The sequence below is a fragment of the Eretmochelys imbricata genome, chromosome 24 (assembly GCF_965152235.1).
Source record: "Eretmochelys imbricata isolate rEreImb1 chromosome 24, rEreImb1.hap1, whole genome shotgun sequence".
Taxonomy (NCBI): domain Eukaryota; kingdom Metazoa; phylum Chordata; order Testudines; family Cheloniidae; genus Eretmochelys; species Eretmochelys imbricata.
Window position 1 is genome coordinate 304,152 of NC_135595.1, and position 16,581 is coordinate 320,732.

General features: G+C 42.8%; 1 protein-coding gene across 2 annotated transcripts in view; it reads left to right on the forward strand.

Moving 5' to 3' along the window:
- ASH1L (ASH1 like histone lysine methyltransferase) overlaps window positions 1-16,581 on the forward strand; it is a 154,791-nt gene that overhangs the window by 75,672 nt on the left and 62,538 nt on the right. For both annotated transcript variants that reach the window (XM_077841176.1, XM_077841177.1), the window contains exons 4-5: window positions 10,185-10,286; window positions 15,139-15,877. In XM_077841176.1, coding sequence (XP_077697302.1) covers window positions 10,185-10,286; window positions 15,139-15,877 — 841 coding nt within the window. The remainder of the gene's footprint in view (window positions 1-10,184; window positions 10,287-15,138; window positions 15,878-16,581) is intronic.

The following is a 16,581-nucleotide window of genomic DNA, read 5'->3' on the forward strand; positions in this document are numbered from 1 at the left end:
GGAGACAAGCAGAGGCTTCCAAAACTCTTCATGATCCTGATTGCCCGGCTGCTTATTGCGAATTTGGTCATCTAGAGGAGGACCCACTCTCACTTACTAGTTATTGTCGCAGAACACAGGCAGAAAAAGTCCACAGCGAGAATTTTTTAAAAAAACTATTTAGAACCATTTCCTCTCATATTTCTTATACAATGTATATTGGGTTAGCTGTCAGGTTATATCCAGGTTTCAGAGTAGCAGCCGTGTTAGTCTTTATCCGCAAAAAGAAAAGGAGTACTCGAATAGCTCACAAAAGCTTATGCTCAAATAAATTTGTTAGTCTCTAAGGTGCCACAAGTACTCCTTTTCTTTTTGAGGTTATATCCAGTTATCTCTCCTTGGAACCTGTGTCAGTTTGCCCTCTTTTAATTGAGAAATTTCTCTTTTGTCCTTACCTGAAGTCTGCAAGTGAAAGAATTTGGCTACCATTTATGTGATTCAGATTCTTAGGTTCTGTCTGGAGAGCACTAAGGAGCCAACAGAAAAGTTGGATTTATTTTTATTTTTATTTGGTCTTGATTCTTCTAAACAGTGGCTGACCATATCTGCATGTTACATGTAGATGGATTTATTCCTGTGTTTGTAAATCTTTTTGGATGTAAGAACCTGTTCTCAGTTTATGGTTGAAACCCATGCTTCCAAATATATTTCTGCCATTTGCTTAAGGAAGTTTCTTTAGATGAGACATTTGTAAGCCAGTTTTACATAAAAGTTGCAACACTCTTCTTACAAGTATATGGGCACTTTTTTATTAAGTCTTTGACAGTAGTTTCTTAATGCAACTTTACTTTTTTACAGTTATAATTTAGTAATTATTGCTCATTGAATACAATGACTGAGAAAGTGTTTAAGAAGATTCATGGTAAACAGCATGCTTGAGTACTTTGAGAAAAAAAATCTTTAGCCTTTCACCACCAACTATAGATTTACATTATATTATTATTTTTATTATTTATTTTTAATGTAATAGTGCTTAGGAGCCCCACTCATGTACTTCTGTACAGATACATGACAAGAAGACTGTCCCTGTCCTGCAGAGCTAGCTTGCCTCTTAGGGTATATATCTACACTGAAATCAAGAGATGTCATTGCAGCACATGTAGATACTGATCGAAGCTAGCTTGAATAACAATAGCAGTGAAATCATGGCAGAACAGGCAGTTACAAAGGCTAGCCCCGTCTACCCATAAATTTGGATACATACTCTAGCTAGCTCAGGTATGTCTACATGTGATTCAGTCACACCTCCAGTTGCAGTGTAGACATATCCACAATCTCTCAGTACTACTTGAAGATCGCACAGCCGCCATTCATAACTGGCATATTGGCTTTATCATGGCAACATAAGATTAATCTCCATCTTCTATATTATTACAAATCTAGTAATGTAAACAGTGTGTGGGTGAATCTTGGCCACATTTGAGTCAATGGCAAAACTCTCATTGACTTCAGTAGGACAAGGATTTCACTCTATATTTAATTGCCTGGAGTAATTCTTATTTGTAATAAGGTCCACAGATCTATGGCTTTGCGTACTCTATTCTGTGCAGCCTTGGAGGCGCCATCTCTGAGAAACCCTCCAGATTTCATCTGCCTTTCCAGGTACAGTCAGGCAGACCAGCGCCTCCTGTTGAAGAGCATATGTAAAGAAGAAGAAGAAAAAGGAAAAGAGCTTAAGATCTCCAGGCCGATAGGGGTTTGCTTTTATTGGCAGAGAGGATTCCCTGTCTCCTCATTTGCTGGAAACTTCCATGCTCCCTGCTCACCCACACCGAGTGCAGCATGGCAGAGAAGGCTAAGAGGGGAGAACCAGATGTTTCCTGAACTTTCTCTGCTGATTAAATGCCTGCATGGAGATCTGTGCCTGTTCTTTGAAGACCCAGATCTGTCTCAGGTGCTCAGACAGGGGTAGGATTCTCAGCAGCCTCCTCCTCTGAGCAGGAGAGCTCCTAGGAAGCAGTGGCAGCACCTCAGCGACAGCAAAATCCCCCAGGCCTGGCACAGATGACAGCAGCAGGCAGTCTTGGGATCAGCAAGCAGTACTGGCAGCTGCTCCCCATGTGGAACCACAGTATCAAAAGGCAAGGGAAGCTTCCTCTCAACCACTGGAGCCCACATTCACAGCCCTGTGTGTTGACCTTGAAGCAACTGCCCAGTCCCACCCCCATGCCGCTACAGCAGCAGGAAACTACTGTACTGTCAAGGATCCAGAGACAGAGCAAGGAGAGCCTGGTAAGAGGCCCTTGGACCCAGCTCCTTCCTCCATTCTATAGCATGCCCACTGCCCAACCCTGCAGTGGCTCAGGGTGGATTACACCCCGACAGCAATGTCAGCCCAATGCTGTCTTCTAGTGCAGCAAATGGGTCAAGGACTCCCTTTGAATGTTCAGGGTTGAAGCCTGGTGTCTTTGGGGTGGCCACCCCTGTGGGCTTAACCTATCTCGAGGCCACATCCAGAAATCTCCCTTAAACAAAGCCTGGGAGCTGGGAAGTTGCCTTCTGGACCCAGTCCAGCACAAAACTGTTTCTCAGGGCAAGAAAGCCACTCAAAAGAATAACCACAAGGTCCTGCTACCTTCCAGGGAACCATCAGTTTGAAATTTCTCTCCCTCCTGAGGAGAAGGATGATCAAGGGGAGTCGTAAGAAAGAGGTCTCACAGATGTTCAGACCCCTCTAGACACCCTAACATAAAGTGCATACACACACACACGCACACAAGAGCCCCTAATTCTCTTCATCTACTGAAAAATCTGATTTAGGGGATTCCTCTAGGAGGCCCTCTAGAGGCACAAAGTGTAGTCTGTTTCCCTCAAACTGCATAAGTCTGCGTGGTGCAGACAGCCTGATAATCCTCAGCACCTTGCTCCTTTGCTCATTTTCATGGAGTGCAGCAGGGCAGATAATCCTCAGTGTTTGGTTCCATTGGTCACCGTCATGGAGGGCAGCAGGGCAAAAATCCTCAACGCATTGTTCTCCTGTTCAACTTCATGGACTGTGACAGGGCAGATATTCTTCTGTACCTAGTTCTCTTGCTCACCTTCATGGAGTACAGCTCAGGATAATCCACCAGCATTTAGATCCCCTGCTCTCCTTCATAAAGTGCAGCATGGCAAATCAATGCAAAAAAGACCAAGCCATAGACATATTCTGTTTCCTCTAGGCATTCATACACACAACCCCAAAAAGGAAATTCTCCCTGCTTAGGGGAGTAAGGCTAACACACCAGATCATAGCTAATTATCAGTTAATAAAATCCTGCGGGGGAACACCACACACAAAGAATAGTCGTACTTGTGGCACCTTAGAGACTAACAAATTTATTTGAGCATAAGCTTTCGTGAGCTACTGCTCACTTCATCAGATGCATTCAGTGGAAAATACAGTGGGAAGATTTATATACATAGAGAACATGAAACAATCATACACACTGTAATGAGAGTGATCAGGTAAGGTGAGCTATTACCAGCAGAAGAGCGGGGTGGAGGGTGGGGAGGATCTTTTGTAGTGATCATCAAGGTGGACCGTTTCCAGCAGTTGACAAGAACATCTGAGGAACAGTAAGGGGAGGGGGGGGAATAAGCATGGGGAAATAGTTTTACTTTGTGTAATGAACCATCCACTCCCAGTCTTTATTCAAGCCTAAGTTAATTGTTTCCAGTTTGCAAATTAATTCCCATTCAGTAGTCTCTCGTTGGAGTCTGTTTTTGAAGTTTTTTTGTTGAAGAATTGCAATTTTTAGGTCTGTAACATTTGGGGACAACGTATACCTTCAAATCAGTGGTGCTATTTCCCCATGTTTATTCCCCCGCCCCCCCCCCCAGTTCCTCAGATGTTCTTATCAACTGCTGGAAATGGCCCACCTTGATTATCACTACAAAAGATTTCCCCCCCCCCACTCTCCTGCTGGTAATAGCTCACCTTACCTGATCACTCTCATTACAGTGCGTATGATTGTTTCATGTTCTCTATGTATATAAATCTCCCCACTGTATTTTCCACTGAATGCATCCGATGAAGTGAGCTGTAGCTCACAAAAGCTTATGTTCAAATAAATTTGTTAGTCTCTAAGGTGCCACAAGTACTCCTTTTCTTTTTGTGCATACAGACTAACACAGCTGCTACTCTGAAAGCTGACACAAAGAATAGACTTTCAGGGAAAGTGTATTGTGAACTACAATTATCTCTGCAGATGCCTTAGACAGGCTATAGCTATGTATCTCTGGTCATGCACCCAATGAATGTGTAATAGTGGAACAGGGATTTCTTGTCAGATCTAAAAACTGGAAAAGCATTGGGCTGTTGTCTTCAGCTGCCACTGCAGGTCGCCATGTCTTAAATATTGGATTGTCATTTTCAGCTGTTGCTGTGGATCACCAGGTCCTAATGTCCTAGTTATTGCTCTTTTCCCACTATTTCTTCTATCCCACATGTCCCCGGACTTCATTCTATGAAGCCAGAAGGTTCCTCAGAATGCACCAGCCAAAATTTATCCTGGTGTCACTACCAAAGATATATGTGCCTTTTCCCCTGGTGGTGAAGTACTCGTCATTTCTAACTGGGAAAATTTTTTACCTGAAAGAATGGCCTCCTCACTATACAGGCCCTTTGTAGGCAGCCAGGTCCAGGCAGGCATAATCTCCGCCTCCTTCAGGCATAAACACTATCAAGGGCATCTGGCCAACAAGAATAAATATATAAACAAAAGAGAACTGTTATCTAACACCCCAAGGCAGGGGTAGGCAAACTACAGCCTGCAGGTGACATCCGGCCCGCCAGCCGATTTAATCTGCCCTTGAGCTCCTGCTGGGGAGTGGGGTGTGGGGCTTGCCCCGCTCCCGCTCTCCAGCTGGGGAGCGGGTGTGGGGCTTGCCCCGCTCCCGCTCTCCAGCTGGGGAGCAGGGTCGGGAGCCGCTTCGCGCAACTCCTGGAAGCAGCAGCATGCCCCCCTTCTGGCTCCTATGTTTAAGGTCAGCCTGGGGGCTCTGCATACTACCTCCACCCCAAGCGCCGCCCCCGCAGCTCTCATTGGCCGGGAGCTGCAGCCAATGGGAGCTGTAGGGGCGGTGCCTGCCGACGAGGAAGCGCGCAGAGCCCCCTGGCCGCACCTCCGGGTAGGAGCTGGAGTGGGGACATGCCACTACTTCCGGGAGCTGCTTGAGGTATGTGCAGCCCGGAGCCTGCATCCCTGAGCCCCTCCTGCGCCCCAATCCCCTGCCCCAGCCCTGATCCCCCTCCTGCCCTCCAAACCCCTCGATCCCAGCCTGGAGCACTCTCCTGCACCCCACGCCTCTCATCCCCAGCCCCACCCCAGAGCCTGCACCCATAGCCAGAGCTCTCACCCCCACACACACACTCCTGCCCCAGCCTGGAGCCCCCTCCCGCACCCTGAACTCATTTCTGGCCACACCCCAGAGCACTCACCCCCCCATGCCCCAACCGCCTGTCCCAGCCCTGATCTCCCTCCCACCCTCCAAACCCATTGGTACCAGCCTGGAGTACCCTCCTACACCCCTAATTCCTCATCCCCAGCCCCAGCCCCACCCCAGAGCCCGCACCTCCAGCCCAGAGCCCCCTCCCGCACCCTGAATTCCTCATTTCTGGCCCCACCCCAGAGCCTGCACCCCCAGACAGAGCCCTTACTCCGTCCTGCACCCCAACCCCAATTTCGTGAGCATTCATGACCCGTCATACAATTTCCATACCTAGACATGGCCCTCAGGCCAAAAAGTTTGCCCACCCATGCCCTAAGGGTACGTCTACACTGCAAAAGAAAAAAAAAAAAACTCTGTGATAGCGTGTCTCAGAGGCCAGGTCAACTGACTTGGGCTCCTGGGGCTTGCATTACCGAGCAACAAATAACAATGTGTAGATGTTCCAACTTAGTCTGGAGCTAAAGCTCTGAGGTCCACCCCACTTGTCGGTTTCAGAGCCCCAGCCCAAGCAGGAATGTCTGCGGTGCTGGTTTTAGCCCCATTATGCAAGCCCAAGTCAGTTGACCTGGGCTCTGAGACTTGCTGCTGCTGATTTTGCAGTGTAGACACACCCTGTGTGCCCTGCAGAGCTAACATGGGCAGACAGTATGGCAAGTATGTTCTCTGTCAACCAATTAAAACATTTGCACAGCCTAGGAGGTTTTGCTTGAGGAATAGTCAGGGCATACAGACAGCCATCCTACATCTCCTGCAAATGGGAGCAATTGAACCTGTCTCCACCTCTTCAGGAGAAAAAAGGCCTTATTCCATATTGTTTCTCGTTTTAAAAAAATCAGAAGACTACAGAGCAGTTCTCAACGTCAAGTATCTCAACAGATTAAAAAATAAATAAATTCAAGATGGAGACCCTAAAATCCAGACTAACTGCCATCCACAGAGGGGGCTGCATGACATCTGTAAGATGTCCGAGAAACTCAATTTGTCAGTCTCACAGGTGCTGCTTCACCTTTGCTCTTGGAGCACAACATTACTGATACAAGCCCTTGCCATTTGGTTTGACCACAGCACTGCAAGTGTTTACACAAATGCTGCTAGTGTTAATATCAGCCATCAGAAAGGAAGGTTCCAGTCTCCCCCTTTCTGGGTGACCTCCTTTTCTGAGCCTCAGTCAGTCAGTATGGACTGTACTGTCATAGCAATAAGGGCTGCAGAGCCATGGTTTTGTGAGACTCAGTTTGCAGTCTCAGCATATTCACAGTCTGAGTGGGAACAGTAACTGTCCTCTACAAATTGCAGGAAACAAATGAGAAGCAGACACATCTTATTAAAATGGTCAATTTCTCAAGGGGAGAGTATCCATTCATATGTTTCTGTCTCTTCTGGGATTAGTGGTCTCCCATATGGATATTCTTAGTGCATCAGTGCTCACATGAGGCCACTACAGAACTTCATTTTATCGCTCTCTCAACTGTCTCTTATCCACTGCTCAACTAAGGTATATCACGCCAGGAGAATTCCCAGGTTGTTCATGAAGGGACAAAGATTGTACAAAGAATCTAGTCCAAACAATAGCACAAGCATACCATAAACTGAGGAGAGCTCAAGGCAATCCAGTATGGTCTCAAGGCTCTGCTCCCATCTCTGGACTTACCTCAAGTGCTGATCAGGATAGACAACAGCTCAGCCCTGTCATACAACAACAGATTAAGGGAACAAGGTCTACTGTCCTTCAAAGAGAAACTCACCTCCCGATGACTTGGGCAAAGGAGAATCTGCAGTCAATTCACTTTTTTCTTATCCAAGGCAAAACTGAATGCTACAGCCAACTGGCTCAAGAAGCAAAAGCTAGAACATCCAGAATGAAAACTACACCTTAGAGGTGTTTCATCTCCTGGTATACAATGTTACTCTCTCAGCAATAGATCTGTTTGCCTCCCACCTGAATTGCATGGTTTCAGAGTTATTCTCTTAGGGCATGGCTACACTAGAAACTTCAAAGCGCTGCCATGGGAGTGCTCCCGCGGCAGCGCTTTGAAGTGCAAGTGTGGTCGTGCGCAAGTGCTGGGAGAGAGCTCTCTCAGCATTCCCGGTAATCCACCTCCACGAGGGGATTAGCTCCGAGCGCTGGGAGGCGGCTTCCAGCGCTCGGAGCCTGTCTACACTAGCACTTTAAAGCATTCAGACTTGCTGCGCTCAGGGGGGGTGATTTTTCACACCCCGATCCAGGAAGTTAGAGCGCTATAAAATGTAAGTGTAGACAAGCCCTTACTGGTGGGATCACAGACCCAAGGCAACAAAGGCTTTGTTGTAACTATGGCCGAAAGGGACTCTTACATGCCTTCCCTCCCTTTTTATGTCCTCAGAATTCTACAGAAGATCAGGAGTGAAGCAGAACTGGTAATTCTGTTATCCCTATTCTGGCCAAGGAGGCCTTGGGTCTTTTCACAGGGTATAAAGATCACTGTTCTGCCTTCCATCTAGAAGAGATATGATATTACACGGGCCAATCAAAATCCAGACAGTCTGAGACTAGCTGTCTGGTTTTTGGACAGAACCTCTTAAGTCAGAGGTAACTCAGAGAGGTAATATCCACTATTTTAGCTTCCAGAAATAAATCTACTCAGTGTATTCAAGGGCATGGTTGAGCTTTAACCATTAGTCCCAGGTCAAGCGTCTGACCCCTCCTTACCCCCTCTCACCTGTATTGGTACCACAGATTCTCGCATATCTTCAGAATAGACTCAGGTTAGACCTGACAGTTCAAACACAAAGATCAAGGTGCTACTTTGTCTAGCATCCCCTGTGCGGTAGATAACTGTTGAATTTTCATCATACCCAGTTATCCAGCATTTTTCTTATGAGAGCATAATCTCCTCTGCATCCTCCTGATGTGCATAAAGTTATTTTATGGAATCATACCTGGTTCTGAATGTTGTCATAGGGCCTCCATTTGAACCACTCGTGAAGGTATCTTATTACTTTCTAACCATTAAAATGGCTTTGTTTCATGAGAATTATATCTGTTTGCAGGGTGTTTGAGTTAGGAGCTCTTTTCCTGGAACTTCATTACTGCATGTTCTATAAGGCTAAAGTGATACTCAGAACCGACCCTGTCTTCATAATCAAGACTAACTCCAGGCTCCCTAGAGCACAGGAAATTGTTCTTCCCTCTTTCTGTCAAGTTCTGTCACACTCCAAAGAGAAATTGTGGCATACTTTGGATGTCCAGAGGTCTCAATGTATATATTCACTACAGAGCACAGGTCAGAATGACAAACACTTCTTTAATGCTTTTTATCCACTGTTTAGAGGGAAAGAAGGCTTCAAAATCCTCCCTTCCAGGTGGCTGAGATATTGTATCTCAGAGGCGTACAAGTCAAAAAGCCTAATTGCATTTTCCAATATCAGAGCTCACTGCCTCAGAGCCAAGGCAGCTTCATGGGCAGAAAGACCATATGCCCCATACAAGAAAATCTGTAAACCAGCCACCTGTTCATCTATTCATGCCACCTTTAAAATTCTACAAGTTGGACATCCAGTCATCATCTGATGCTGCCTTGAGTAGATGGTGCATCTACTGTAGCATCCTTGTAACTATTTGGAAAAGGTTATTCCCTTTCACCTCTGTGCATATCTGTATATAGTTCCCTCCTGAGTGAACACTGCTATAAAATCCCAGTGTCATGGATCTGGGGACCTCATTACGTATAAGAAAAGGAAAATATATCCATGTCTTACCTGAAAACTACCTTTCTTAGAATAATGAGGTCCACAGATTCAGTCCACACTAAATGGGCTGTTAAGTGGGGAAAAATACTGACTTATTATTTGGCACTCAAAGTTTGTTATTCATTGAATTCCTTGCTCTGCAGAATTCCTTGTTCTGTTTAGTCTTAATGACTCATTTTCCTTACTGATATAGAGTGCTTAATTTTTCCTAGGCTATGGAAATGTCTCAACTGGCGGTTTCTCGGTGGTGGAACCACACCTGCCCTGCCTCTGATTGACAGGGTTGGTCTGCCTCCAAGGCTGCATAGAGCAGAATACCCAGTGTCCTGGGTCTGTGGCCCTCATTACTCCAAGACATGAAATATTCAGCTAAGACATGGATAAAATCTGTTAAATATTTCACAGTCTTATGCAGGCAGCTCATTTATGTTCATTAGAATTGTAATATGATTTACCTTATTATTACATATTATTTTTGGAGATTAAGTGCCAAATTTCTAAGTGGTCCTCTACCTAGCCTTCTCTTGTGCTTGTGCATATAAAGCATTGAACTTTGCAGATACAGATAGCTCCACTCACTTTAAAAATGCAAAATGTATGTACCCAGAGATGCAAGAATTCTTCTAGTCTTGTTTATTTTCCTGCAAAGTGAGGTGTTGGGGGAGTGTGTATACTGTTGCAGATGTACAACCATGAGCTTAAAAGTAGGCCTTTAATCGGAAATACATATAGTAAAAGTTAGTTTAATTGTAAAACAGCCCCCTCTTTCTAGGAGGGTAGTGTTTTTGATTGTTACTAATCATCGGACCTGAGAAACTCTGCCCTTCCCCACTTGCGTGCCCCATACAAACAAGTGTTATTTCTGGTAAAAATTGTTATCCTGCTTTAAACATTTGACATCTGGAATGTGTTTCATTGGCATTTCTAGTTTTAAGTTAATTTAAGTTCTCTTGGGCTTTTGTTTTCTCTTCTCTGCTTTTCAGGCACCCTGCCAGCACAGGACAAGCCCTCCCAGAGGCAGACGGAGAGCACAAATTGCAGTCCTTCCAGAAAGAGATCTACTTCTGAGAGCACATCTTCTACAGGCAAGTAACATTTGCTCTTCACCAAGGTTGTCAGGATAGATACTAATGCTGAGGTCTGCACTACAATAGATAGGGAAGGCAGCAGTTCAAGAGGAGACCTAACCGCACTAGTACCTCAGCACACAGATGCTGGGCTCACCCACCCCAATAGAAGCTTTCAGTTGTGTCCCATGCCCTTTCTTAAAGCAGGAGTTAATGTTGCAAAACAGTTTCTGTTGCAGCCCTTGCTTTTGGTTGGGCCATTCCTCTGAGATGCTGTCATCTTTGGGTCTGGAACTGGCCGTACCTGTTCTCTGTACAAGGCTATTTCCTTTTTAAAAAAAAAAAATTAAAAATGAAGGGGAAAAAAAGGGCAGAACAAGATCGGCCATTATTAGTGAAAGAAGAGAGAAAAAGTGCATTTTCCTTTATCTGACATAAGGATGACACAAAGACTTGACACTTCTGTCTCACCTTTATGTATACTTTCCCTCTAATGGGGTGACTACAAAATAGTTCAGTAACATTTCTCCTGGAAGACACCAATGAAGAATAATTCTACTTATTGAAGTAAGGGGCACTGGAAAGTTTAATAAATCATGAGCAATGATGCAGCCTCAGTCACCCTCTTCTCTGATCAACCATTCATACGCTCTCCTATGTGGGAAAGTGTACAGTGAAAATCTATAAAGCTACCAACCCTTCTTCAAAGCTCACTGCCTGCATAATGCATACAGAAAACAGCAAAGTGATAACATCTTGGCAGATGGCAAGGTGTGATCATTGCTACAGAATGACTAAGAACTGTGCACATCCTTGACTAAGAACTGTGCACAGATTTGTGACCCTGTCTCCCTGTTACCCTGGCTTGTTTGTCTCATCCACTTGTCACTTCTTGTGTTTTAGATTATAAATAGGCTTGGGAGGATTAGATTTTTATTGGTAAATGTCAATTTGAGTGTATACACACAAACCAACAAAAAAATATTTCTACTGATATTAATCAAAATGTACGGATAGGCAAAGTAAGAAAAATGCTTCTTGAGAACTTGAGATTTTTATTTAAGGATATTTACTTTGTCAGTGTCATCATATACAATTCATCATTAATGATTATAAAGCTTTAAGGCTTTGAATCTCAGTGTCTACTGTCATTAAATAATAATTATCTGATTTCCCCCACAATTTCCCACAACTGTGAAAATTTAAATAGATGAAAATTTTAAAAAAAGCTTAAAAATAAACATTGATATTATCCATTGAGATTATAAAAAAATAAAAATAGAATTCTGCCAAGCTTCGTAATAAGTGCTTTGGGTAGTGTACTATCATTTATTGTATGCTTGTATAGTGCCTATCACAATGACTATATACAATATTTAACAATATAATTGTTAAATAATATGGTGGTGAGCACCTTGAAAATCCAAAAACAGACTATGTCAGTATGTAATTAGATTAGTGGTATGGCTGTTGTTTGCTGTGTAAATTGGATTCAAGTGCACTTATGTAAACTGGTGGTATGACCATATGCAGTTGATTGGCAGCATTCATCATCTATTACAACATAAATTGGATTGGTGGCACAGCCATCCGTCGTTGCAGAAATTGTTGTTATTTTTTATGATTTCCAAGGGTCCACAAGGTGCCAAAATTGCTCAGATCCTTAATTTAAACAGAGAAATTTGAAGGTTTTTTTTTTTTTTAGCATATTCCTGTACAGAGCAAAGATGTTCCATTTGACTTGTTTACACATTCATTTTAAAGAGACAATTAAAAAGTTGATTTAACCCACTGGCACAAGTCTGTGTACAGGAAGACATTGGAAATTCAGGATATCTCTTGTGCAAGAAGAGTGCAAGTAGAAAACTGAATGACAAATTTATCATCGCCGTAAAGATGAAGCTGCTAGGGCTTCTGGTGTGACCATTTCTGTCTTTAAATTCTTTGTAGATCATGAGCACATTGTGTATTTCAATGTTTTTGTCATAGAAAGCGTCTTTGTTAGCAAGTGCTCTAGGCATGCATGACCAGTGCTGCAGCTGTCATTGGGATCATACACTTTGTCTGATCCTTTTTGGATTAGTTTCAAAACAGGAACACCAGTTCAAGGACGGACCATCAAATGACACGTCTGAAAATGTGTTGTATTGTGTAGTTTGATTATCTTCAGTTAGTGCAGCTGTTTACAATAGCTCAGTTTACTAAACAGATGGTGTGCTTATAAGGAATCCCAGAGACATTCCATTTCCTTAGCATTTTTTATCTAACAAGTTGTAACAGAGCTAAGGATGATTTATTTGTTTTTAATATTGCATCTAAAATTGAAAGCAGACAGTGTGAATCTTCCCCTTGTTTCAGTGAGAATGAGGTTTCTAAGAGTTCACAGTTGACCCTAATAGCTGTGACCTAACCCGTGTTCTTGTATTTCTTTCCAAACACCTTTAAGAAGTGATTTGGTCATAAGAAAATTTTAGAAGTTGAATGGCCAGTTCTTTCTCATTTAAGTTGCCTTCTATCTCTGAAAATTATTGTCACTTGTGTTTGTAGATTTGTTACTTTGAGAACTCAGCAGTGTGTGCAGTTTCATTAATATTCTTTTTCTTGTCTTCCGAGTATTTGACTTGGACTGGTGAACACAAAGATTTATCTTCAATTGTTTGTGTCTTATCTGTCAGCTAATGCAGTGGCTCTCAATCATTCCAGACTACTGTACTGTATTCCCTTTCAGGAATCTGATCTGTCTTGCGTACCCCAAGATTCACCTCACTTAAAAACAACTTGCTTACAAAATCAGATAAAAAATACAAAAGTGTCACAACACACTGCTACTGAAAAATTGCTTACTTTCTCATTTTTACCATATAATCATAAAAAAAAAATCAATTGGACTATAAATATCGTACTTATAATTCAGTGTGATACTTGAGCCTGTTTTTCTCTTGTGAGACTTGTCATTCTGGGAGCCAGTGAAGCAACAGCAACAATTAAGTTTTTCAAAATATTGAGTCTGTTACTACTCTCAGGGCCAGCATTGGGGCTGGCAAGCAGGACATTTACCTGGGGCCCTACGCTACAGGAGGATCCGCAAAGCTAAGTTACTTGGGCTTCGGCTTCAGCCCCAGGCCGGGGGACTCGGGCTTTGGCTTTCTGCCCTGGGTCCCAGCTAGTCTAACACCAGCCCTGCCAACCCCATGAAAATGAACTCACAACCCACTTTGGGGTCACAACCCACAGTTTGAGAACTGCTGATATAGTATATAGAGCATCATAAACAAGTCATTTTCCGTATGAAATTGTAGTACTGACTTCGCTAGTGCTTTTTATATAGCCTGTTGTAAAACTTGGCAAATATCTAGATGAGTTGATGTACCCTCTGGAAGACCTCTGTTTACCCCCAGGGATACATGTACCCCTCATTGAGAACCACTGAGCTAACAGACAATCTCCCTCCTGCCAGAAAATACAAACCTTGTTGACAGCAATGCTTCATGGTGTCTTTCTTTTAAAAGTTATGCTTACACCAAAAGACACTCTACTGTCTTACTTGCCAGCCGTTTAAGTAGATGTAATCTCAATAATTGGCAATAATTACTGTAACATTTTGTAAATGCAAATTTGTAACTGAAATATATTTATGAGAAGACTAAGAGCATTCCTGTTATTCCATAGAGAGCAGAGTTTCTTCTAATAAATCTTATCTGTAAAAACCAACAGGGCATCTTTGGGAAATAGTTCATTTGGAACAAATCCTTTCTTATACTGCATAAACAGCATGGCTGATCTGGAACTCTCTCTTCCAAGTAACAGTGTAAAGATGAAGATGCAAAGCACATAGAATAGCATTCATGTTGTTTAAAAAATAAGCTAACTTTGTTTCCTGTGTAAATGATCTTGCTGCTTTCTCCAGGTATTCCAGGTTATTTCCTTAATGCACAGTCAGTGTCATTAGCAGTGTAGCTAATGATTTGAAATAGTGCTTAACATTTGATCAGCGTTTAAATTATGTGTTCACAGAATTTCTGAGAATGTTGTTATTTGTATAGGAATTGATCCAACTGGGGAAAATTTGTTTCTGAACGCAACAATAGCAGTCCTTTTTCTCCAGTGTTTGTGATCCTGAGTCCTACCCAACTTACTTTCCAGGGCATCCTTGGTGTCCAAGTAATTTTTCTTTATTTAAATTCTAATATATTGGATTCTGCAGGCAGTTCTGGAGACAAGATTCCAAATGCTGATCACCATCTAAGCAGGGGTAGGGAGGAACAGCTATAATTATGATAACAGTTTGGATCATCCCCTTTCATGGTACTTTACAAACACATACAAAGACATGATCCCTACCCTGAAGAGCTTACAATTCAAAGCCCCCCAATCCTGAAAACACTTTCACACTTGAATTCATGTGCACAAGTGTTTTCAGGATCAGAACATAAGAAGAAAAGTGGCATACTCTTAAGCACTTTACTGCTGCAGACTAATGCATCCTTCCAGGCTTTTTTTTAATTGACAATGCCTTTATCATTCTGCCCTGAAAGAAACTGAAGAGGGAAAACAAGGTGTGCTGATCTGGTTAGATCAAAGAGAAAAGAAAAATGTGAAAGAAATTCATAGGACAGAATGCAGGTACCCCTCTTACTTCCATCCCTAGTCCTCCTACCTAGTAAGACTTTGTTACAAAAACAAGTATCTTTACAATGTGTAATTATTGGAAGCTTTATTATAAGAAATCAAAATTTGGCAATATCTCCTTAGTATTTTGAGATCAAGGGGGACATGTAGCCATTGGAATTTGTTTTAAACCTCATAGAATTTAGTGATGATCATAACTAAAATCTGTTCTAGTATGCTTATGTTTATTTGTGTTTTCCAGTGATTGGAATACCCACACGAGGAGCAAAACTGGGGATTGCTGTAGATGATTCAGTGGATAGTTTACTGCAGCGCATGGCACAACATGACAGCCAGGCTGCACTGGACAAAACCATAGAAGCAGTCATTGCAAATGTATCTGTTCCACCTTCAGCTAGCCCTGGTCGAAACCACAACAGAGAGAGAGTCCTGGGAAAACAGGACAGTCTGTTAGTTCCAGCAGTTCCAAGTGACTCTTGCAATGATGGCATCTCACTTCTTTCAGACAGATTACCAAGCAGCTTCTCCCCACATCATCTGAAGAGAAGTGTGGTTGAAGCTATGCAGCGACAGGCTAGAAAAATGTGTAGTTACAACAAGATTTTGGCAACCAAGAAAAATCTGGACCACGTCAATAAAATTCTAAAAGCCAAAAAGCTGCAAAGGCAGTCACGGACAGGGAATAACTTTGTGAAGCGCAAGCCAGGCAGGCCCCGGAAATACCCACTACAGGCTGTAGTTTCAATGCAGGCTTTCCAGGCAGCTCGGTTTGTCAGTCAGGAGTTAGAGGGAAGGAAAGAGAGCAACACTTTACACCTTGGACCTGATACTATCACAGATGTAATCGAAGCTGTAGTACAGAGTGTGAACTTGAATGCAGAGCACAGAAAAGGGTGGAAGAGGAAGAGATGGCTTACAGAGGAACAGGCCAGGAAAAAACAGAAGTCTGTACCAGAAGATGAGCAGGAGAGTAATAAAAGGTAATTCCTTTACATTTCTGTACCTTCAAAGAATTGGCAATTGAAACCTGTAGGAAATGTGTTTCTCCAGAACTTCAACTATTCCATCCCCCATCTTACATACACTGCTAGGTGCATCCCTCTGACGGAGGGAATCAATTCAGAGGGAATCAGCGTGTGCTATTTTTAAGTTATAACTTCTTTTTAAATTTTGTTTTTTGTTAAAGTGAATTTAGTGTTCATTAAAAGTGCTAAATCAGTAGCCCTAATATCAAAGTAATTTTCTTCTCTATAGTACTGGAGGCAGCAGTAGCTCTGTAGGGAGAAAGGTTGGTAAATTTGGACTTAGGAGACCTGGGTTAAATTCCTGGCTCAGCCGTGGATTTCTTGTGTAACCTTGGGCAAATTACTGAATCTGTGTTGTGCCTCAGATTTACAAATAGGGATAAAACTTGCCTCTGAGGATAAAATTAATTAATGCTTTCAGATATGATGATGATGAAAGCCATATAAGTACCTAAATAGATACATTTCCCATTCATTGCTCTACCAGTGTGCTTCAGCCTGGACCTGGAGGAACTGCCATTAGGGAGTTAGGTTTTCAGATTTTTAGAAGTAACTTTTGTTTTGGGGTGCCTCAATATTAGGGTGCCCAATTTGAGAAACCTTAAAGGGACTTGATTTTCAGAAGGGGGGTGCCCAACGCTTTCTTAAAATCAGCACTC